This window comes from Chrysemys picta, chromosome 1, assembly GCF_011386835.1.
Source record: "Chrysemys picta bellii isolate R12L10 chromosome 1, ASM1138683v2, whole genome shotgun sequence".
NCBI classification, from domain to species: domain Eukaryota; kingdom Metazoa; phylum Chordata; order Testudines; family Emydidae; genus Chrysemys; species Chrysemys picta.
Window position 1 is genome coordinate 113,627,718 of NC_088791.1, and position 23,693 is coordinate 113,651,410.

The window sequence follows — 23,693 nt, forward strand, 5'->3', positions numbered from 1 at the left end:
CATATGATTCGCAGGGCAAATGTAAATTTAACTCACATGTAGTGCAATGTTTGTGAAATATTAAAGAGGCATATGTGAAGATTAAATTTCCTCTTAAAAATGTAGGCAGATTTATTCAGATGGATATTGCTAACATTGTGTACATGAATCTGCATACTATATAAACATTGTCAAATTGCTAAAAGCCTGGTCAAAATTATCCCTTTGAACCTCAATTTGAAAAGCTATTGAAGCCAGTAAAACATAATGTGATTTGGAAATGAAACTCTACACTGATTCATAGATTCCAAGGCCTTGAAGGGACCATTGTGGTCATCTACTCTGACGCACTGTACAACACAGGCCATAGAACTTGCCCAAAATAATTCCTAGATGATATCTCCTAGAAAAACATCCAATCTTGATTTAAAAATTGTCACTGATGAAGAATCCACTACAACCCTTGGTAAATCGTTACAGTGGTTAATTACTCTCACTATTAAAAGTGTATGCTTTATTTCCAGCATGAATTTGCCTAGGTTCAATTTCTAGCCATTGGATCGTGTTCTGCTAATCTCAGATGGATTGCAGAGCCCATTATTTTTTCCCCATGTAGGCTATAATCAAGTCATCCCTTAACCATCTCTTTGTTAAGTAAATAGATTCAGCTCCTTGTATCTATCACTATAAAACATGTTTTCTAATCCTTTAATCATTCTTGTGGCTCTTCTCTGAACCCTCTCCAATTTATGAATGTCCTTCTTGAACTGTGGTCACCAGAACTGAATATAGTATTCCAATAGCGGTTGCACTAGTGCCAAATACAGAGGTAAAATAACCTCTCTACTCGAGATTGCCTTGTTTATGCACCCAAGCATTGCATTAGTTCAGTGGTTCTCAAACTTTTGCACTGGTGACCCCTTTGACACAGCAAGACTAAGTGCGACCCCCCCATTATAAATTAAAAATACATTTTTTATATTTAACACTATTATAAATGCTGGAGGCAAAGTGTGGTTTGAGGGTGGAGGCTGACAGATCGCGACCCCCCAGGTAATAACCTCATGACCCTCTGAGGGGTCACAACCCCCAGTTTGAGAACCCCTGCATTAGCTCTTTTGGCCACAGCATCGTTCTAGGAGCTCACATTCATCTGATTAACCACGATGACTCCCAAATTTTTTTCAGTCACTGCTTCCCAGGATAGAGTCCTCCATCGTGTGCATATGGCCTACATTCTTTGTTGCTAGATGTATTCATTTACATTAGCCATATTAAAATGCATATTGTTTTCTTGTGCCCAGTTTACCAATCAATCCAGATCGCTCCAGTGACATGTCCCCTTCATTATTTATCACTTTCCCAATTTGTGTGTCATCTGCAAACTTTATCAGTGATGATTTTATTTTTTTCTTTCTTTCAGGTCATTAATAAAAATGTTAAATAGCATAAGGCCAAGAACCAACCCCCGGGGATGCCATTAGACACACACCCACTCAATGATGATTCCCCGTTTACAGTTACACTGAGGCTTATCAGCAGGGCCAGCTCTAGGCACCAGCTAAGGAAGCAGGTGCCTGGGGCGGCAAATCTGAAGGGGCGGCACTCCAACTTTTTTTTCCCCCCCTTCTTCAGCGGAACTTCGGCGGCAGCCTTTTCTTGTTTTCTTCCTCGGTGGCAGTTCGGCGGCAGCTTTTTCTTTTTTTCTTCTTCGGCAGCAGTTTGGCGGCAGCTTCTTCATTTCTTCTTCTTCGGCGGCACTGCTGTGGCCGCTTTTTTTTTTTTTCCTTCTTTGCTTCGCCGCTTGGGGCGGCAAAAAAAGTAGAGCTGGCCCTGCTTATCAGTTAGCCAGCTTTTAAACCATGTAATGTGTAAATATTAGTTTGATATCTTTCTAGTTTTTAAATCAAATATCATTCAGTACCAGGTAAAATTCCTTACGGAAGTCTAAGTATATTATATCAACACTCTTGCCTTTATCAACCAAACTTGTAATCTCATCAAAAAAAGATACCAAGTTAGTTTGACAGAATCTATTTCCTGTATATGCATGTTGATTGGCATTGATTATATTACTGACCTTTAATTCTTTACTAAACAAGTTCTGTATCAGCAGCTCCATTATCTTTTCCTGGATTGATATCAGTGTGACAGACCTATAATTACATGAGTCACCAGTATTCACCCAATATTACCTTTCTTCCAGTCTTCTGGAATTTCCCTTGTATTCCAAGACTGTGAGGAGTGTTTTGAGCCTGATAAGTTATCCCTGAGCCTGGATGTTCTGAGCCTGAGTCCTAAATATCCAGCCAATCCACTAGCAAAGATCTAACCAGATGGCCCCCAAGGCAGATATATAGACTCCGAATGAAAGGAGCCACTTCAGTCAGCTCAGCATCACTACCTTGATGTGGATACTCCCACAGATGCTTGGTAGTTCAGTCATACTATTCCAGCTCTAGCCTGTACCTGCTTCTGCTCCAGCCATGGCTGGATGTCCTTACAAATATTTATAAAAAAATCAACATTAACAATCCAGTGAACTCCTCAGCCCAGTTCTTTACAAACTCTTGGATGCAAGTCATCTGAACCTTTTGATTTAAAAATATCTAACTTTAGTAGTTTCTGTTTATCACCCTCCTGAGATACTAGTGGCATGGAAACATCCATAATGTTATCATTTGTTTTTTTCCCTAATACAGAACAGAAATATTTTATGTATTATTGATAATTCTACCATTTCCATCTAATAATGGATTAACACTATTGTCAGGATTGTTTTTGCTCCTAATAAACTTTTAAAAAATCTCCTTTTTATTGTCCTTAACTCTGCTGGCTATAGATTTCTCCTGGGGTCCCTTTGCTTTTCTTATCAATTTTATCCTCACAATTGTCTTCCGCTTACACAATCAGTATTCCTCCCTTTTCTCAAGTGCTCCCTTTCAGCTATGGCCACTTCAGAGTCGTAACAGATTTAAAAATCCTCTTCACCTTCCAGGGCCGGCTCCAGGCACCAGCTTCTCAAGCAGGTGCTTGGGGCGGCCGCTCCGGAGAGGGGTGGCACGTCCAGGTATTCGGCGGCAATTCGGCGGACGGTCCCTCACTCCACCTGGGAGTGAAGGACCTCCCGCCGAATTGCCGCCGCTGATCGCGATCGCGGCTTTTTTTTGTTTGTTTGTTTGTTTTGGCTGCTTGGGGCGGCCAAAACCCTGGAGCCGGCCCTGTCACCTGCTCTACCCCCTGAATTGTGATTGGCCTAAAGTTCTCCCCTCTTAGCTGAAACTGGCCTAAAGACTTCCATCTCTGGCTATGTCTAGCTCATGCCACCATCTTGGGCTGTGTCCAGTCCTTATGCCTACCCCAGTTAAAGTTCTATATCTACTAGAGATTTGAATATAGATATATTCAAAAGGTATTTGGACACCTAAACATATTTCACAGTGAAGCTAGAGCCCTATGAAGGACCTTAAACTCCTTCTTTCTTGTGAATGGGTAAGATTTAATGTTAGAGCTCATCTATACTAATGAAATTTGCATTAGTATGGTATTGCTATTCTGATGCAAGTTTCCCTAGTATAGATGAACCCTACGATTAAATCCTACCCATTCACAAGAGAGAGGGAATTTAAGGTCCGTCATAGTGCTCAAGCTTCTCTTAGGGCTAGGTCTCAAATGGTCTTAGGTGTATAAATATCTTTGAAAATCTGCCCTTTAGCATCTTAGTCCCACTATTGATGGTATTCTCCCAGCCTAGCACTCAGACTCCAGCCATGCAACGAATCATTTTGCTCCAGCGGTTGGTACTAGCTGGCTCCTGTGGCTATGGTATCCTGGATATTGTTACGTAGTTCTAGCTGCTGGTTACTCTGGTTATATTTGTACCTGTTCTTGCCTCCTCAGGATACTGCAGTCAATTTCTTCTATTGGTGCTTTTTAAATTGCTCATTCCTATTAAGTTGTAACATTTTTTTACAGTGTGACTGTTCAGAGATGGATGTTTGAGTTTGGCTATACAGATATGCTACTGGATGAACAGTATAGGGCATCACATTGCTTTGCAGCTTTATTGTGGCGATTTTTTGAAAGCCCATCAGTGTATGCTAAAGGCCCCATTCTTCAAGGTAATGACATTCTCAGCACCCCTTGACCTGCATGAGAGTTGTAATAGTTTTCTTGCTAAGCTGTTAAGGCTGGAATTTCCCAAGGAGCATGAAGGAGATAGGTAAGTGCCTAACTTCTTAGGCTCCTTTGAAAATCCCCACCCCATGTTCTACAACAGAGATTAGTAGCATTTAAAAAAATTAGTTTCAAAGACAGGAAAAACAACTATCAGATAACTAAATGAGCCACCACTGAGATTTGTGCCTGCAAGAGGTAGGCAACTCTTCTGAAAATTTACCTAATGATGTATTGTGTTTTCCTTTTGTGCTGGATTAAAGAAAACGTTATTTTTAACAACCACACCAGCATTCTGTTAAAAGAATATTTGTTTTGTTGCAACACTTTTTGTTCCACAGATGTCTGTGCCTTCATTCATCCTGCCTTCCTGAAATGGAATGTTCACAGTTCTCTCACTAAGTGGTGCTGCAATTGCAGGATTGAGTATCTACTCTATTGTAGAGAAAATGTTGAAGTTGTACTAATTTTTTTATTACACTAGGTGCCAGTACAACAGTTGAGGCTTCCTCACTCTTGATATCAAGAGTATGTTTTTCAGCTTTTTCATTGTTTGAGAATGATAGGATTAGCCTGGTTTCCTGATCATATAAAAACATTTGAGGCAAATAAAGAGGAGTTCAAAGATTTTTGGCAACTAAATTACTGTAATTCCATCTGTGTGGCTATAAACTAATAGTCTGATACTACTGTGGCATACCAGACAAGGCCAGCCAGCCAGCTAGACTACATGGATTCTGAACATTTCTCTCTGTTTTCCTTTGTGTCTAAAGAAACTTAGTGTTGATGAAAGATGCCTAACAGACAGCCCTGCAGACCAGGGTCTTTAATTTAGCCACAAAACAGGTACAGGATGTCCAGTGGCAGTGTGATCTCCACTCATACTGCCCTGCAAATATACTTCTGCGGTGCCAACATGTAATGATGTTAATCATGTTTATTTTACTAACATTCTTCATTGTGAAAACTGTTCTGCGTTTGTATAATAAATGCTAAGATGAATCTCACTTTACTATGTTCTGCCCATCTTTCCAGTCTCTCTAGGTCCTTTTATATTACTGTAGTCCTTGTGTTGCATTGTGCTGTTGATGGGCCAGGGAATTGGCTGCCCAGAAAAAAGCAGAAAGTCAGAGCCCGCACTAAATCAGAGCATGAAGAAGGCGGAAGATGGAGAAGAGAGCAGAGAGGAAGCTGTGGAGAGAGGTGACAAGCAGCTAAGAGCTCTCCATGGTGTGGCAGACTTAAACAATGGTAATTATTTTGACTCTCCTCCCCCCCCCTTTTCTGTCTCGTTCACTCCATGTTGTTCTCGCTCCCCTCTCTCCTCATTCTCTCTCTCTCTCTCTCTCTCTCTCTCTCTCCTATTCTTTTTCCCTTTGCTAAAATTCACACATGAAGGAGTCGTACCAAGTGAAAGCTTTGTGCTTTAGGAAAGGGCTACTTGAGGATCCCAACTGTTTACTTCCCTTTAAAACCCTAAACTGGGCAGATTTTCTTTCTAGTTAAGGATGGTTAGATGTTGGTTGCATCTTCCTCCACACTATGTCAAAGTTGCTCCTGGGTTTGCTGAAGGGTCACTTTTAGGTCATGGACCCTAATCGCCAAGGTAGATCACTGGACTAGCCTCTCAAAAGCTTTCTTCACTTTTTAAAATGCAGATACTGTTGTATCCCATGCAGTTACCCTGTCTCACCCACTATATTCACCTTTCCATTGTGCCTTTTCTTCACTGCAGTGTTAACTCAAGTTCTCTATACTCCAGTTACCTCCTCTCAAGTTAGCTTAGCTTTAGAGAGTGTGGTCACAGTGATAAACAACATTCCGGCTGTACAGACTGTTTGGATTAGCAACAGAGTAGCCAAGTCCCAGCTGCAATAATAGCGCCAGCAGCAGCAGCACTTGAGTTTTAACCCATGCCCTTTGATGAGCCTGCTAGCTGAAATTTAAAGCGCCACTCAACTCAAGCTAGAGATTTGTGTGTGTGGATTGGAGTCCAGTTACAGGCAACAGCTCAAAGTAACACTGCAGTGAATACAAATCCTGTGAGTGTCTGCCTCTGGCGTAAGCTGATTACCTTGATAGGGACAACACATCTCACCTCTACCCATTTTACCCCACTTCCCATGAAAACAGAAGCTTTTGTTTCTCGTACACCTCTGAGTGAAAATTACTTTTCTTTACCTCCTCTCCTTTAGCTTTGTCTCTTTCCTTGAAACTGGGCAAATTGGTTAAAATACTGGAGATAGATTGTCAGACCTGAACAGGAACCCTGAATCTATTTCCTTGAACTGGTGTGACAGGGCTTTGAAATACGGACCCTAAGCCAGATCTGAATTTTGTGATTAGGGCCTAGCTCCATAGAAGTCTGAATAAACTCCCTCATCCAGACAACCCTCACATATTTGGGGGAATGGGTTTCAAAGTCAGACTAACCTAGATCCAGATTTTGTGGCTTGAGCTCATTTTTGGAGGCACCCTCCCAACTCTCTCCAGCTGTCAGAGGCAAATCAATGCTAAGATTTTAAAGGGGTGTAAGATAGGGTTGCCAACCCTCTAGGATTGGCCTGGAGTCTTCAGGAATGAAAGATTAAGCTTTAAAGATTATGTCATGTGAGGAAATCTCCAGGAATGTGCCCAACCAAAATTGGCAACCCTAGTAAGAGTAGATTTGACCCTTCCGCCATCCTGGTGAAGATGCTGGGCCTATATGTTAAATAGGCTGAAAGTGCCAAAGGGAAATTTGCCATCTTCTCACCATCCCTTACTCTCCTTGCCTCCATGTGAGCTTTAAGCCCCACTTCCTCTTGTCCCTACAGGAGCCATTGGGCTGTACAATATGGGACTGAGCTGCTGCCTGAATTCTCTGCTTCAGGTGTTCCTCATGAACACACACTTCACCGTGATACTACGAAGGTAAGCGATGCACAGGAGCAGTGCCCATTCCCTGAGCTCAGACTACCCGTGATACCTTCACTGCCTCACCTGTTTTCAAGTGGAATGTCCATCCAAAGGAATGGCTTATCAGGAGTTGCCAGGTGCTTCCCAAACAAGAGTGGGCCCTGAATATGCCTGAGGCGGAAGACTAGGGCTCTGCAAAACACAGCAATTTTGATTCACAGGGGTTCATTAGAGACTGAAAATAGGCCATATTTGCACATTCATATAATTTAATCCCAGACTGGGATATTTGAGATAATATGTATACTGATCTAAGTATTATATTTTTCCATAACTAGGGTGACCAGATAGCAAGTGTAAAAAATCAGGACGGGGGGTGGGGGATAATAGGTGCTTATATAAGAAAAAGCCCACAAAATCAGGACTGTCCCTATAAAATCAGGACATCTGGTCACCCTATCCATAACAGCACATCGTTTTATTCTAGTTATATCCATGGAAAAGAATCCCTGTGCCACAATATAAATAAACTTCACAACTATAAACATTCCACAGCTATAGGCCCAAATTGCACAGCCTTACGCCTGCCTGGGATAGATATTTGTTTGGGTGGACAGACAGCATGTAGTGTCCCATTGCTTTGCTTGAATGTGTTTTGCCCCTTTATTGTGCTGCATTGACTTCAGGGGCTTGCATAGAACAAGTGAGACAGGGCAGATTTGGACCCTGCACCTTTCTGTTGACCACAGTGACAGCTATTTCAATTTGTTTCCAGTTTGTTCAGCTCACTACAGTTTATTTTGTTAAAGTGGATAGTCTCTGTATATTCCCCACTACCTCCATATTTCCCAGAGGAATGATACACTCACTGACATGCTGTAGAAAGTTCACAGCCACCAACAGTACCAGCCTGTGGCAGGTCCTCTCCCCATTGAAGACAGTCCTGTCCTTCAACACCCCCAAACCAGAGGTTTCTAGTCCTCCCCTTTCACACAGAAATTTGGGGGACTGGGCCCTTGAACAGGTAAGGTCTTTTCCAGTTGGCTTCTCACCCTAGTAAAAGCTCCTGTTGTTGCAACATCCTCTCAGAGTGGGTAGGGGAGCTCAGGCCTGCCCTCTCCAGCAGGCTCTAGTCCAGGGCCCAATGGTAGGCAGCTACATTCAACACCCTGGGGTACTAAGCAGCCACCCCCAGACCATTTCCTACCCAACTCTCCTTTAACTTGCAGGAGTAAATCACTCCAATCCAGGCTCTGACCTGTATACTCAGTCACCAGCCTCTTCTCTCCTCTCTCTGCAGGTTTGCACAGGGCTGTGGGGTCGGGGCCCAAGCAGTGAGCTCCAGCACAGTATTTTCCCCTCCAAAGAGCCATTTTCTCCCTTCCACTGCCTGCTTCTGAGGCTCCGCCACTGTCCCTTTTAAAGCCTTGCCTCCAGCTTGTGCAGGCATTGCAGGTGTGGCTGGGCAGGGCCACCAGAGCTGTTCTTTAACCCCTTACTCTCCAGTGTGGGGTTTGTATTCCCCATCATAGGCGCCCAGGGGGAAAGAGACAGGATTGCAGTGCTGCAGAGATGTGGAGAGAGACTAGAACTGGCATAGAGATGTCACTGATGTCTGCTTGCTAGGCTTGGTATGAGGAGTGGGGAAATGAGCAGTGGAGGGGAGGGAAGGAATCCTCCCCCCATAGCCACAGGGCAGCTCCAGAGCCATTATGGCAGACCCCAGGCAAAGAGATGGTGGGGGAGGGACAGACCCATGTTTCAGCTGGCCCCACCCCCCGCCCTGGTGTTAAAGTAGAATGAGCCGGGAGGGGGAGCTCTTACTGCATCAGCTAGGGAGGAGGGGGGCACTGCTTACCCAGGCTAAGGGGAGTTGAAAGGGGGATGGGAGGATGTGGAGGGAGCTGCTTACCAGCCCAAGGAGAAGAAGGGGAGCTCCCCTCTGCTTTCAGAAAAGAAGAGGGATCTGTGCTGACTTTGAACCCCTGCTCATTCCCCACCTGCTGCCCAGGACCGGATTTCCAGTTAGGCACAGTAGACACGTGCCTAGGGTCGCTGGTGTTCTAGGGGTGCCTAAAAGTTAAAAGCGGGTTAAAAGTTAAAAAGTTAATATATACAGCTCCCCTGCGGGCTCCTGGCATGGGTTGGTGGCTGCTGAGCATGTGGGGCTGGAGCAGGGTGAGCGTCCGAGTCAGCCCGTGTGGGGGTGCTGTGAGCCACGGCTGGGCCGGGTGGCTGCTGAAGGTGCAGGGAGTGTCCCAGCGCCTTCCCAATCTCGGCCGCCCCGCTGCCTCTGCCCCCGTGCCGGGGAGGGAGGGTGTGGCTAGCGCCCCATTCACTTGCACAGGCAGAGCCAGAGCGCGGCTACTGCGCTGGGCTGCGGGAGGTATGGAAGGCACCCAGTTACAGTTCCCCCCTTGCGCCTCGCCTGGGGTGGGTGGGCTGCACCCGGCTCAGGGTGGGAGCTCCATGCGTGGCCAAGGGTCCCATGCATTCCTAGAGAGGCTGTGTTTATATTTCTTTTGGTTTAATTTTTTACGGAAAACACAAAGGTCAGCTGTCAAGGCTGCTTCCCCACTTTGAACTTTAGGGTACAAATGTGGGGGCCTGCATGAAAACTTCTAAGCTTAACTACCAGCTTAGATCTGGTCCGCTGCCACCACTCCCAAAGCTAATTCCCTTCCCTGGGTAGCCTTGAGAGACTCTCCACCAATTCCCTGGTGACTATAGATCCAAACCCCTTGGATCTTAAAAACAAGGAAAAATCAATCAGGTTCTTAAAAAGAAGGCTTTTAATTAAAGAAAAAGGTAAAAATCATCTCTGTAAAATCAGGAGGGAAAATAACTTTACAGGGTAATCAAACTTAAAGAGCCCAGAGGAATCCTCTCTAGCCTTAGGTTCAAAGTACAGCAAACAGAGATAAACACTCTAGCAAAAGGTACATTTACAAGTTGAGAAAACAAAGATAAACTAACACGCCTTGCCTGGCTGTTTACTTACAAGTTTGAAATATGAGAGACTTGTTCAGAAAGATTTGGAGAACCTGGATTGATGTCTGATCCCTCTCAGTCCCAAGAGCGAACAACTTCCCAAACAAAGAGCACAAACAAAAGCCCCCCCCAAGATTTGAAAGTATCTTGTCCCCTTATTGGTCCTTTGGGTCAGGTGTCAGCCAGGTTACCTGAGCTTCTTAACCCTTTACAGGTAAAAGGATTTTGGAGTCTCTGGCCAGAAGGGATTTTATAGTACTGTACACAGGAGAGCGGTTACCCTTCCCTTTATAGTTATGACATCAGCTGTAGGCGGAGGGGAAGGGGGTGAGGGGCACTGAAGATGCTGTGCCTAGGGATACATAAGGTGTAAGTCTGGCGCTGCTGTTGCCACAGAACTGAGTGCCACACACAGAATACACCCTCCAGGGGTCCCCTCAAACCCTTGCGCCATTTTGCACAGCGTAAGTAATTTGAGAGTAGATAACTTGAGCTAACACTGCAATGAAGAAAAGCCCACAGAGGGACCATTGTGTGTTGGGCCCAGTCTGCAAGATGCTGAGTGCCCTCAATTCCCCTTGAAGTAAGAGACGCTAAGGGTGCTCAGTGCATCACAGGATTGAGCCCAAACATATCACGGGATGTGCATCTGGGTCTCCAGGGCTGAAATACAACCACAAAACTCCATTGCACTTCTTAGGTTCTAAAATGTGCTCTGGCCAGCCTCCTCCCTTCCTGGTGTCACCTTAATCCTAGTTTGTCCTTTGTTACCATTTCCTTCACCCCATTTCTCCTCCCCGGCACCCTATTTCTAACCAAGAGCAGGAAACTGCACCTGTTGAAATTTGCTATTTCGACCACCTAATATGAGGCTGATTTTCAGTCATGTTAAGGCCCCTTTCCACAGCCTTGGCAAAATAACTTCCTGGGCCGGGCACCTTTCCAGCTGGGGGAGAGTTGAAATAAGGGCTTTATACCAACCCTTTTCGTAGCACACAGCATGGGCAGGATTTTGGGTGTGTTGGAGCAGACGGGAGTGGGTGATGGGCAGGAAGAGGTACATATGTCTGGAGCCCACTGTGCTACAGCTATTCTTTGTTTCCCAGGGTGACTTAAAGGCATTTCTGGCCCATCCATTCTGCCCCAAATGCAGGGATGAAGAAACTTAGAATCAAGGCCTCTCTCTTTAAAACATGCTACCTGCCCCACTGGTTGAGGTAGTGCAGCTGCCTCCTGCTGGCAAGTCTTCTTTCTTTACTCTTTTATTGTAGGCATATATGTAATGGTTGCCTCTTCAACTGCTGTCTGTGTTGTTTACTCTGCCCCTTTGGTTATGATGCCTGGTACTTCATACCTGTGATGCTTGCTCACTGCTCCTGTTGCGTTTTCTATTCACAGGATCAGAGTGCCGACAGTACGTATAGAACAAAAGAAGAGTGTCCCATACCAAATGCTCTTGCTGTTGGAACAGATGCAGTGTAGCAAACGGAGAGCCGTGTATCCCCAGGAACTTGTCAGCTGTCTCACTTGGCACAATCTGAAATGTAAGCAGTAACCAGCCAGCCCCTGTCTGAACAGGGGAAGTCACCAAGCACTAATAAGCTCAGTGTGTCCTCTGACTCACCTCCTCATGTGTTCTAGGAATTGGAGAAGTGGTAGTACGGAGCCATGCTGGCTGCAGCAGCCTGCCCACTGGGGAAGGGCAGCTGGGCCTTATTTCTAGATCAGAGGAGACCGACGCCCTGGAGAGCGACCTCACTTTTGGCCAGGGGATGTGATGGCTGCACATATTGTATAGGAGCAGAATGTTTTTCTGTAGGTGAAGGGAGGCACTTTGGTTCTAGACAGAGGTGTGAAATGCTTTGGGAGTAGAGCGAGTCAGATTACTGCTTGATATATCTTGTTATATTGGCATGATCATAGAGGGGAAGCTGCACTCTCTCTCTCTTATTAGAAAATAAGGCCATGTCTACACTAGCACGTATGTTGGCGAAACCTTTGTCTCTCAGGGGTATGAAAAAAACCACCCCCTGAGTGACAGAATTTTTGCTGGCATAAATGCCTGTGTGCCGAGTGCTATGCTGATGGGAGACGCTCTCCCACCAACATAGCTGCAGCCACTCGTTGAGCTGGTTTTATTATGTCAATGGGAGAGCTTTCTCACATCGGCATAACGCGGCTACATGAGCGCTCTTACAGCGGCACAGCTATATTGGTACAGTTCTGCTGCTGTAAGCTTATAAGTGTAGACATCGCCTAAGTGTCAGCTGGAAGGAAGAGCAGGAAGATACGTGGATGATTGGACTCATTCAAATCCCTGAGCTTATAAGACATATCCAACTTTTTAGCTCTGTCATAAATACTGAGAGAAGACCTGATCAGATCAACCTTCCAGCTGAGCATGTGTCAAAAGCAGATCTATTATTGTACATATGCAATCAGTAGTGATTAGTGTTGTGTGTGTCGGTGTGAACACACACATACATGTGCAAAATTTTGCATATATATTGACTAATTTTTATCATGTAAAATGCAGAACAAGACTGTTAAGAGAGCTACAGTAGAGATATACCAGCAAATTCAGACATGGTATAGGCAGGAGGGAAGCAGTTGAGTGTGCCTACTTACATCAGAGCTAAATCTGTCCCTTTGAGATTGAGTTGCCTACATTTAGCCTTCTCTGTTCCAATTAAAGAGAGATGGCCAAATAAATCTCAGAGTTTTACAATGTGGCCCACATTCTCTCTTGTCTTTAATATGGAGGAATGGTGCATAGACACAATAGACCGGGGTGGGCAAACTTTTTGGTCCGAGGGCCACATTGGGGAATAGAAATTGTATGGCGGGCCATGAATGCTCACAAAATTGGGGTTGGGGTGTGGGGGTGTGTGTGCAGGCTCTGGGGTGGGGCTGGGAATGAAGAGTTTGGGGGTGTAGGAGGGTGCTCTGGGCTGGGACCAAGGGGTTCAGAGGATGGGACGGAGATCAGGGCTGGGGCAGGAGTGTGGGAAGGGGTGCAGGTTCCAGCTGGGGGTGTGAGCTCTGTGGTGGGGCTGGGGATGAGAAGTTTGGGGTGTAGGAGGGTGCTCTGGGCTGGGATCAAGAGGTTTGGAGAGTGGGAGGGGGATCAGGGCTGGGGCAGGCACTGCCCCTGCAGCTCCCATTGGAGCGTGTAGGAGCTGGAGCGGAGCCATGCCGTGGCTTCCGGGAGCCACGTGGTGCGGGCCAGATCCTGCGCCCCAGCTGGAGCACTGGAGCGGGGCCGAGCCTCCTGGTGCGGCCCCCTGACCCAGCACCCTGGCTGGAGCAGGGCTGAGCCTCCTGGTGCGGCCCCCTGACCCAGCACCCTGGCTGGAGCAGGGCTGAGCCTCCTGGTGCGGCCCCCTGACCCAGCACCCTGGCCGGAGCAGGGCCGAGCCTTCTGGTGCGGTCCCCGACCCAGCACCCTGGCCAGAGCCGGACTGAGGCACCTGGTGCGGTCCCCGACCCAGCACCCTGGCCAGAGCCGGACTGAGGCACCTGGTGCGGCTTGCGGGCCGGCTTAAAACGGCCCACGGGCCATAGTTTGCCCACCCCTGCAATAGACTCTAGCCTACAATGCTCTGTCTGGATGGACTACTAAATCCTGGGACCTGTAAACTCTATGGGCTGTACCTCCATATTAGAGGCATGGATGACTGTAATTTACTTAGTGGTATGCAAATTAAGGAGCAGATCCTTATGCAAGAACACAGCCTAAGTATCTGCACTGGGCATTGGGCAGACTTGCAGGGAGATTGAAGGCAAAAACACTGTGCCACAGGCTGTGGAGCCATTCCACAAAGGTAATTTCAGCTGCCCCTACTGCACAGGTAGCCTCCGTGGAACAGGGCTCTGTGCTGCGCAGTATGTGTGCGCTCTCTGCCTGATTCCTAAATTTTGCCCCCCTCGCTCCAGCTTGAGCAGTGGAGCTACACTGGTTCTGCTCCATGGAGGTAGGCACAGGATTTTTCCTTAAGTACAATTCTCAGGCATTTTCTCAATGGGGCTCTTTTAAGCAAGCCCTGCAGAAAACTATCTTTTACGCATCTAGGTTTGTAAATGTGCCATTTGGGACCAGTGAGAACTCCAAGTGTAAGATTCCTGCATAGTACTTGACTTCTTGAGCTGGCAAGGAGTGCTGTGGTAGCAATGTGTTCAGCCCCTGGGTTGGAAGGAGGTGCCTCATATTATTCTGTAATGAGACACAGAGATTGTTCAAGAGCGACATTGACTGGACTCCTGGGGAAACTCCACCCTTTCACATAGGTCAGGCAGGTGCTTGGCATGGTATGGGGGGGTTGAGACCGGGGAGGACTGCAGATAAGAAAGTGGATGGAAACCTCAAATCTCTGAGAGGGGCTCCAAGGAATGAAATGTGCTGTTTGCAATGCTAATGTTGGTTGTAATGTCTCTGTTTGTCCAGTGTTTGTCCAGTATGATGCTGCTCAACTCTTCCTGAGCCTCTGGAACCTAATTAAGAGTCAGATCACAGACGAGCAGCTGGTAAGTGCTCTGACTGAAAAAAGGAACGTGCCACCTGCACCCTAGAGATTCCATAGCTTTCCCTGTTCACTAACCTTGGTTCTCTGTGAGATTACACGAGTCACCTCCATCCTGCTACCAAGCAATCCTGCCTCTCACCTCCCAGCCACAAGGAATCTTGCAGCCAAGGGCTTTGGCAATTCAAGTCTCAATTAAAATGTATCCGTACATCTTTCAGACCACACCAAGGTGGTAATTCCCTTTGTGGGGGAGACTGTTTGTTAATAGGAAAAAACACGTTCCTTTTGCAAAATTGGGTTTGGTTAACTCATGTTTCTTCCTACCTCAAATGTACATAACTATTGTTCAGTATTATCTTTAAACAGCCCCCTGTCCTTGCATTAATGTCTGTCAGCTGCCGCTAATATTCAATAATGTTTTACATATTATCTGGATGGTAGTTCCTCCCATCGGAGGAAGAGTTCCTCCTAGGCTAACAGTAAACAGTAATGCTGACTTTCCTCCACACTAGTAGCACAGTTTGTTCATGCAGGTTCAATACAAAACTATACATATAAGTGTCTCACAGTTAAGGCCCTATTGCTACCGTAGCCTGACTATGTAATCTCCCCTGGCGTTTATATCACTGGTTCTCAACTTTTCCAGACTACCGTACCCCTTTCAGGAGTCTGATTTGTCTTGCGTACCCCCAAGTTTCACCTCATTTAAAAACTACTTGCTTACAAAATCAGACATAAAATACAAAAGTGTCCCAGCACACTATTACTGAAAAATTACTTACTTTCTCCTTTTTACCATATAATTATAAAATAAATCAATTGGAATATAAATATTGTACTTACATTTCAGTGTATAGTTTATAGAGCAGTGTAAACAAGTCATTGTCTGTATGAAATGTTAGTTTCCACTGACTTGGCTAGTGCTTTTTATGTAGCCTGTTGTAAAACTAGGCAAATATCTGGATGAGTTGATGTACCCTCTGGAAGACCTCTGTGTACCCCTGGTTGAGAACCACTGATTTATATTGCCCTCATTTAGATGCTGTGAGGTACTCTCTGACTAGGTAGATTAAAGATCTGGTTTCAAGTCCTAAAGAAGTGACACTGCATTAAGTATCCAATACAGCCACTGTCACACCTGCAGAGGGAAAAGCATCAGTTGTGTGGTTCATATCCATTTCTTGTTCTTTTCTACTCTTCAGGCTGACAGGTTGACCATGCTGTACACTATCTGGGTGCAGGAGTATCTGGTTTGTCAGAAGTGCTCCTTTGAAACAAGGAGGGACAGCAACATGTTAAGCCTCCCACTCCCAATGTTTAATTCCTGTTCTCAGCGACTGAAGACACTGGTAGGTTCAGCCATCCAAAACTCCGCACTTAATGGGGAGAAAGAGTCCACTCTGCTCAGGCACAGGCGTCCACTTCCGGTGCCTCTCCTCCTAGGGGCTGTAGCCAGTGTCTGTGCAAGGGATACTGACCTTTCAAGTGATGTAAAACTCTGTTTATCCCAGGTGGATTTACAGGTGGAAAATTAAGCTTTTGAGGCTCCTTTCTGAAAAGCATAGGGGAAAATTCTGGTGTCCAGGCTAGGATTCCCCTCTCTGGGTAAAACACCTCCTCTAAAAGCTCTCTGTGCTTATCAGAGCTTAGATGCAGAAATACTGCAATTGCTACAGAGTCCTTGTACTATTAATACTGTAGTACTGTGTTTAGTGATGCTCAGATACTACAGCGAGGAGGGGGTCGTATAAATGTTTAGATAGATAGATGCTATGTTGTTCAATGATATTTGGATTCAAAGGGCCTGATTCTCATTTATACTAAGGCTCCTTTGCACTGCTGTAGCAGTGTACATTTAAGGGAATCTTAAAGAGGTTGTAAATTACATTTACACGTCAACACCTTTTTCCTGAATCAACAGTCCTCCTTATCTCTTCAACTGTTGTCTCAGGGACCAAAGAAAGAGGGGACACCAGTTAAGATCAATCCAAAGATTTGTTTCTTAAAACAGGAATTTCGGTAGGAGTTCTGATCCAGCAGAATCACAATATACATGTGTGTGTGCATAGCCACTTGTGGGCTAGGAGGGGTAGTAGCAGGGCTTGAGTTGTGCCGGAATGCTCCAGAATGCCATTCCAGCATGCCAGAAGGGCGTTCCCATACTTCTTCTTTAAAGACTCCAACATTGGATGATAGGTAAAGTGGGGATTATGAGCATTTTGACACTGACTTCAAACGGGATCATGATCAAGCCCTGGGGCGAAGGGGAAGATTTAGAAGGCCAAGATTTTCAAAAGTGACTAGTGATTTTGTGCCCCTCAGTTTCTGGGAACCCAACTTGAGAGACCTTAAAGGCACCTGATTTTCAGAGGATGAGTGCTCAGCACTTTCCAAAAATCAGTCCCCTTTGAGGCTTCTTGAACTGGGCCCACAGAAATGAAGGCATCCAAAACCACTAATCATTTTTGAAAATGTAGGCCAAAATGTCCACAAATGCAGTTTCATGCTTTTGGTGGAGGGTTGCACATTCCACTGTGCTTGATCCACAGCCTTTCTAATAGAACACTCCTTAAACTAGGGTTACCATACGTCCAGATTTTCCCGGACATGTTCGGCTTTTTGGGCCTCAAATTCCCGTCCGGGGGGAAATCCCAAAAAGCCGGACATGTCCGGGAAAATAGGGAGGGAGGGCCCGGCGGTGCTCGGCCGGGGCCGCTGTGGCCGGGGCCGGCGGTGCTCAGCAGGGGCTGGGGCCGGGGGTGCGGGGCCAGGGCCGGTGCAGTGCTGGGCCGGGGGCCGAGGGCCGGTGTGGTGCTCGGCCGGGGCCGGGGCCGGGGGTGCGGGCGCGGGCGCTCAGTCGGGGGCTGGGGCTGGTGCAGTGCTCGGCCGGAGCTGGGGCTGGGGGCGCGGGCGCTCAGCCGGGGGCCAGGGCTGGTGCGGTGCTCGGCCGGAGCTGGGGCCGGGGGCGCAGGCACTTGGCCGGGGGCCGGCGCCCCGGGGCCCGAGCCGAGCTGGGCGGGAGACGCCGGGGCCAGAGCCTCTTGGCCTAGGCCGGCCAGCTGGCCGGCCACTGGAGGGAGCCACTCAGCCAGGGGGGCCGGACGGGCTGCGCTGCACCCCGCCCCAGCCCCAGCTTACCTGCTGCCTCCCTGTTTCAGGCTTCCTGCGAATCAAATGTTCACGGGAAGCAGGGGAGGGGGAGGAGCAGGGGGCGGAGCGTTCAGGGGAGGGAGCAGAGTTGGGGCGGGGCTGGGGGCGAGGAAGGGGTGGGGTTGGGGCGGGGCCGGGGCCCCATGGAGTGTCCTCCTTTTTAAAAATTAAAATATGGTAACCCTACTTAAACAATGTGTTGGTATCTGTAAGAACAAACAATGCTTTGCTTAAGTTACTCCCTTCCTTCCTGTGCTGGAAAAGAAAATGAAACCAAGGTTGTTAGGGTTTGAACTAAACAGAAAGCATAACTGGAGCTCTGTCTGGGCCTGTGTAGACTAGGAGACGTGTTTTTTAAAAAGGGAGTAAGGTAACTCGATGTGGCTAACATGACTTGAAACACCACCTAACACCTAGTGCACACACAGTTTAACTCTTTAAAATTGTGTTAGCTTATAACCTAAGAGGGAGCCTAAACTACAGTACAACAATATGACAGAGGGAAACAGGAGAGGCAAAAATTAAACTTTTAATGCGAAAAAGAAGCAAAGGAGGAAAAAAGCCTTTAAAACCAACCAACATGCCTTTTGGGTCTCCTTTATTCACAATAAAGCAGCAACAAAACCAATTTATTTTCCTTTGCTAGACACCTTGAAATACAATACCTTCTGAAGGTTTGCCTTGAAACTACAGCCTTTGAAATGAAGCAGAAATAGAAATGTAACTTCTCAGAGGAGTTCTATTTGGCTGATAGAATCCTTCTCTGTGTTTCTAGGAGGATTCCCTGCGTTGCTTTTTCCAGCCTGAGCTGCTGACTGACAACAACATGTGTCTCTGTGAACAGTGTGAAAGGAAAACACCATGTCTGCAAGTAAGTGAGTGTTTCCCCTAATTCTGCCTAGACATGGAATTGCCATTGGGGTGGGGGTGCTGTCACTCTAGGCATATAGCAGTGCAGTGAGGCTTAATTGGCAAGACAAGCTATATTAATGTTGCCAAAATAAAAGAGAAAGACCCCTCAAGTATCTGTCAGGGTTAGTATAACTCACCCAAGTTAGGATAGTACTGCTCAAAGTCTCCTTTGCAGGCCATTGCCCAATAGGGGCATTCCCTATTAGCTTATCTCTCACCCATCCTGCATTTTGTAGGAAAGCCCACTATTCTTGCCAGCATCCCACCATTCTGCACCGTGCAACTCCCATGCCTGCCTGTGCCTGCTGTGATCCCTCTAACAGGTGCTCTCCTCCATTCCCTCCTGTGTCCTTGTGTAAGAGGCAAAGGGAGCAGATACATGAATAGTACATGCTTCAGGTAAGGAAAGTAGACAGAAAGTGAAGTGCACAAAATGGACACCTTAAGGCTGAGGGGTGTGTGTATATATATATATATAGAGAGAGAGAGAGAGAGAGAGAGAGAGAGAAATGTTTAGCACCTGCATTCCAGAATCCCCCAAACAACTATGCCTGTATTTCTGATCTACAGCTCTTCATGCTATTCCAGTTCTAGGAATAAAATGCGAACAAGTGCCTTTTATATATGCTTGAAGCTGAACTGTGATCTTCTAAAGTGATAGGTTGGGGGAATTAATTCGCTGTACCACTAACCATTCTCCACCCTAATTGCACTCACACTGATCTCAGCATCTTCATCCATTCTTGATTCTTTAGTTTTCAGATCAAGTGTTTATTGCTTTGCAGGGCATGAGGCTAACATGTCTGCCACACACCCTTACCCTTCACCTAAAGCGCTTCTACTACAAGAAATCTTCTTGGACTCAGAAGATCAGCTACTCTCTGCCTTTTCCACAAAGCCTTGATTTCAACCAGATCCTGACACAAGAGCAATGTCACCCAGATGCCAAAGAGAAGGTGAGACATTCTCATCCGTTGCACTTCGGGGAAGCAGATTTCCTTCTCTTCTATTCACTCAGTTCTCACAAGAAGAGACTCGCAGGTCAGACAGACATTACCCTCTATGTTCTCTATCTTTCTAATAGAGTCATGCCCTGGGCTTTAGCTGTACCTAATGGTGTTCTACATCCTGTGATTTTAACCCTTTCAGGCACTATGCAACTTTTGTGCTTAGACTTTGCTAAACCAGCAAACCAAGACAGTTGCTACCAGGGCCATCTACCATGCTGACCTGACTCAAAAACTTATACCTTCCTTCTTCTGAGACCAGGTAGCATGGCTGTCTCAGTGCTGCCTTGTTTTCAGCTTGCTACAGAAAAGATCAAGACACACTCCCCTTATGTCTTATTTAATCACAATGGTGTCTGAGAGACAAATCCTGCCTTGGCCTGCATCCCGCCCCCCCAACTTTATCAGTATTGAAGCCTCAATGAGCAGCAGAGCTGGTGTTTCACTGTGTGGGAGGCCAGGGTTTGGGGCATCCACTCACAGCAATCTACACACTGGTGCATGCCATGGAACTATGTTTAGCAGGGATCCATCTATGCCACTGCAGGAGGGTTTCATCTCAACAGGACAGGGGCATAGCTGGTGGATATGTGCCTATGTGGAGCTGCTGGTCAAAATTCCTGTATTCCTCAAGTCATGAGGGAGCAACAAGGCCTTGAGGTTGCAGTTCTGGCTGCAGATTGGTTTTGTTGCTGTTCCATACTTTGATTTGGAAAGGAACTTTTCCTTTCTTCCCACCACCTAGTCTCCAGGAAACTTCCCTGCTCACAACCGGTTTCTTCAGATTGTGTGGAGGAACCAGGATTTGGCTATAAGAACAACAGGAACATCTAATCTAACTGGTGTATTTATGAAGCATTTAGAGCCTTGGTATCCAGGTGCCTGTTTGGGAGAACTGAATAGTTAGGAAGAATTCCCGTTACACAAAACTGAAGAAAATGATCTTCATCTTCTAGACAGGGCCATCATCGTCCTGTCGCCTCGTTTGACTGGGGAGGATGTTTCACCTTCTCCTGAAGGAAATGGACTTCTGTTATGGGTGTTTGTCTCTCCTCATCAGCCAGAATTTGGTCTCTGCTGCATTGATAGTATCTCTTTGTGGCTCTTTTTAGGCAGATTGGCAGTATGAGCTCTTTGGTGTTGTTGCTCATTCGGGATTAGCCAGCTTTGGTCACTATTGTGCCTACATTCGGAGTCTCACAGAAGGCAAATGGTACTGCTTCAATGATTCCAGTGTCTGTCAGGTGAGAAAACCAGACCCACAACTCTTCTGTCTTCTCTGCTGTGCATTCTTTTGCTCTCTAGCTATGCCCACACAAAAAAAGCACCTCTAACTCAAATTGATGTGTGTGGCTGGACTGGTGCTGAGTTCATTTCTCCATCCCATTCCCTTATGCTACAAATGTCTGTGGATGATTTAGTGCCAACCAAGAAGAGGGACCAGCCACCAGAAGTGTCATGTTTTTCTTACACAGTGAGCAAATGGATACTTTCAGTCCGAGTGACTTTTATTTTAGATTGGGAGAACAAAAAGAGGCAATAATTTAAATGATCTCCCTAAGAGAGCACACCACGTGTTTCTCTTCTTTAACAACATGCACTGAACTGAACACAAAATGGCTGCCACTTTTTGCAGACAGTATAGTCCTTAGGCATTAAGGTGTAGTTCACAGATACAGTTGTCCAACATTCATATAGTTATTCAATATACCCTTTAGGAAAGGGGTAGATAGAATGGAGCTGCCTTTCACAGAAGATTATGGGGTACGCCCCCCTTATCAGTGGACCTGCAATTATTGGAAGGGGATGAGTAGAACCTCCCTGGGGAATGGCTGTGCAGTTATCATGATCAATAATTACATTTGCAGCTGACACAAAGTTGGGGGGTATTGCCAATACAGAGGAGGACTGGAGTATCATTCAAGAAGATTTGGATGGCCTTGGAAACTGGAGTAATAGAAATGGAATGAAACTTAGTAGTGCAAAGTGCAAGGTCACGTACTTAGGGACTAACAATACGATTTTTCGCTATAAGCTGGGGACATGTCAGTTGGAAGTGACAGAGGAGGAGAAAGACCTGGCTGTACTGGTCATTTGTTGTATGACAATGAGCCACCAGTGTGATGCAACTGTGAAAAAGGCTAATGCAGTCCTAGGAGGCATTAGGTGAGGTATTTCCAGTAGAGACAGGGAAGTGTTATTACCATTAAACAAGGCACTGGTTAGACTTCTTTGCACCTGTTCCAGTCTGAATGAATCTTTCTTAAACATGGGACACCAGAACTGCACACAATACTACAGATGAAGGGCTACTAGGCGGATTAGGGGAGTGGAAGACCTGCCTTATGAGAGAGACTTAAGGAGCTTGGCTTGTTTAGCCTAACCAAACAAAGGATCTATAAATACATCAGAGGGATAAACACCAGGGAGGGAGAGGAGTTCTTTAAGTTAATGGCTAATGTTGACACAAGAACAAATGGATATAAATTGTCAATCAACAAGTTTAGGCTTGAAATTAGGTGAAGGTTTCTAACCATCAGAGGAATGAAGTTCTGGAGCAACCTCCCAAGGGGAGCAGTGGGGGCAAAAAACCTTACTGGCTTCGAGACTGAGCTCGATAAGTATATGGAGGGGATGGTATGATGAGACTGCCTACACTGGCTTGTGGCCGGTCTGTGACTGCTAGTAGCAGATATAATCAATGGCTGGAGATGGGACACTAGATGGGGAGAGCTCTGAGCTACTACAGAGAATTCTTTCCCAGGTGTCTGGCTGTTGGATCTTGCCCACATGCTCAGGGTCTAACTGATCTCCATATTTGGGGTTGGGAAGGAATTCCCCTCCCCCTCCCCAAGTCAGATTGGCAGAGCCCCTGGGGTTTTTTTCTCCTTCCTCTGCAGCATGGGGCACGGGCCACTGGTTGCTTTGAATTAGAGTAAATGATGGATTCTTCGTAACTTGAGTCAGAGTAGCAGCCGTGTTAGTCTGTATCCACAAAAAGAACAGGAGTACTTGTGGCACCTTAGAGACTAACAAATTTATTAGAGCATAAGCTTTCGTGGACTACAGCCCACTTCTTCGGATCTGGACTACAGCCCACTTCTTTGGATCCGAAGAAGTGGGCTGTAGTCCACGAAAGCTTATGCTCTAATAAATTTGTTAGTCTCTAAGGTGCCACAAGTACTCCTGTTCTTTTTGTAACTTGAAGTCTTTAAACCATGATTTGAGGACTTCAGTAACTCAGCCAGTGGTTATGGGTCTATTACAAGAGAGGGTGGGTGAGGTTCTGTGACCTGCAACGTATAGGAGGTCAGACTAGATGATCACGATGGTCCTGTCTGACCTTAAATCAGAGAGTCTATGATGTGTCTAACCAGCACTTAAGAGTTCTTACCAGCACTCTATGTATATTTGATTCACTGCAGGTATCGTGGGATGATGTCAAATGTACCTATGGAAATTCACATACCCACTGGTAAGGGGGTGTATCTTTATTTTATCTAATACTGCTTTGGGGTAAGGAATGGGGTTAGTGGTGGTATGGAAAACAATCTGAATTGTCTTTGTCGGAGGAGACAACATTATGGCCACGTTAATACACTACTACCTGGCTGTAGTAATACTGTACAGTCACAAGTGTGTGAGCAAAAGAGATCTTTCATTGTTCACCCCCCACATTGCCACCCAGCCCATAAAGAGAGTAAGGTGCTAAACAGTTGAGGACCCTGTCAGTCAGGGTCTCTCTCGCTCCTCCCTCTGCACTGATAACTCGTAAGAGAGCAAAAGGTAGAGAGAATCTAGGGTTACCATACATCCGGATTTTCCCGGACATGTCTGGCTTTTTGGGCCTCAAATCCCCGTCTGGGGGGAAATCCCAAAAAGCCGAACATGTCTGGGAAAATAGGGACATGCGGGGCCGGGGGTGCTGGGCTGGGGGCCGGGCCGGGCCCGGCGGTGCGGGGCCGGGGGTGCTGGGCCGGGGATCGGGGCAGACGGTGCGGGGCTGGGGGCCAGGGCCGGGCCGGTGGTGCTGGGCAGGGGGTGCTGGGCTGGGCCG

At 46.5% G+C, this 23,693-nt stretch overlaps 1 protein-coding gene across 4 annotated transcripts in view; it reads left to right on the plus strand.

Annotated features, from left to right (window-relative positions):
• The window catches only part of USP18 (ubiquitin specific peptidase 18), a 28,652-nt gene that overhangs the window by 2,216 nt on the left and 2,743 nt on the right, over positions 1-23,693 (plus strand). For 2 of the 4 annotated variants that reach the window (XM_042849320.2, XM_005288031.5), the window contains 9 exons: positions 5,191-5,406; positions 6,972-7,068; positions 11,443-11,588; positions 14,489-14,568; positions 15,770-15,916; positions 18,493-18,588; positions 19,415-19,585; positions 20,749-20,880; positions 23,062-23,111. In XM_042849320.2, the coding sequence (XP_042705254.2) occupies positions 5,244-5,406; positions 6,972-7,068; positions 11,443-11,588; positions 14,489-14,568; positions 15,770-15,916; positions 18,493-18,588; positions 19,415-19,585; positions 20,749-20,880; positions 23,062-23,111 (1,082 nt within the window). In that variant the 5' untranslated portion in view covers positions 5,191-5,243. The remainder of the gene's footprint in view (positions 1-5,190; positions 5,407-6,971; positions 7,069-11,442; positions 11,589-14,488; positions 14,569-15,769; positions 15,917-18,492; positions 18,589-19,414; positions 19,586-20,748; positions 20,881-23,061; positions 23,112-23,693) is intronic. The other 2 variants (XM_005288033.5, XM_065566985.1) reach the window with 1 other exon arrangement.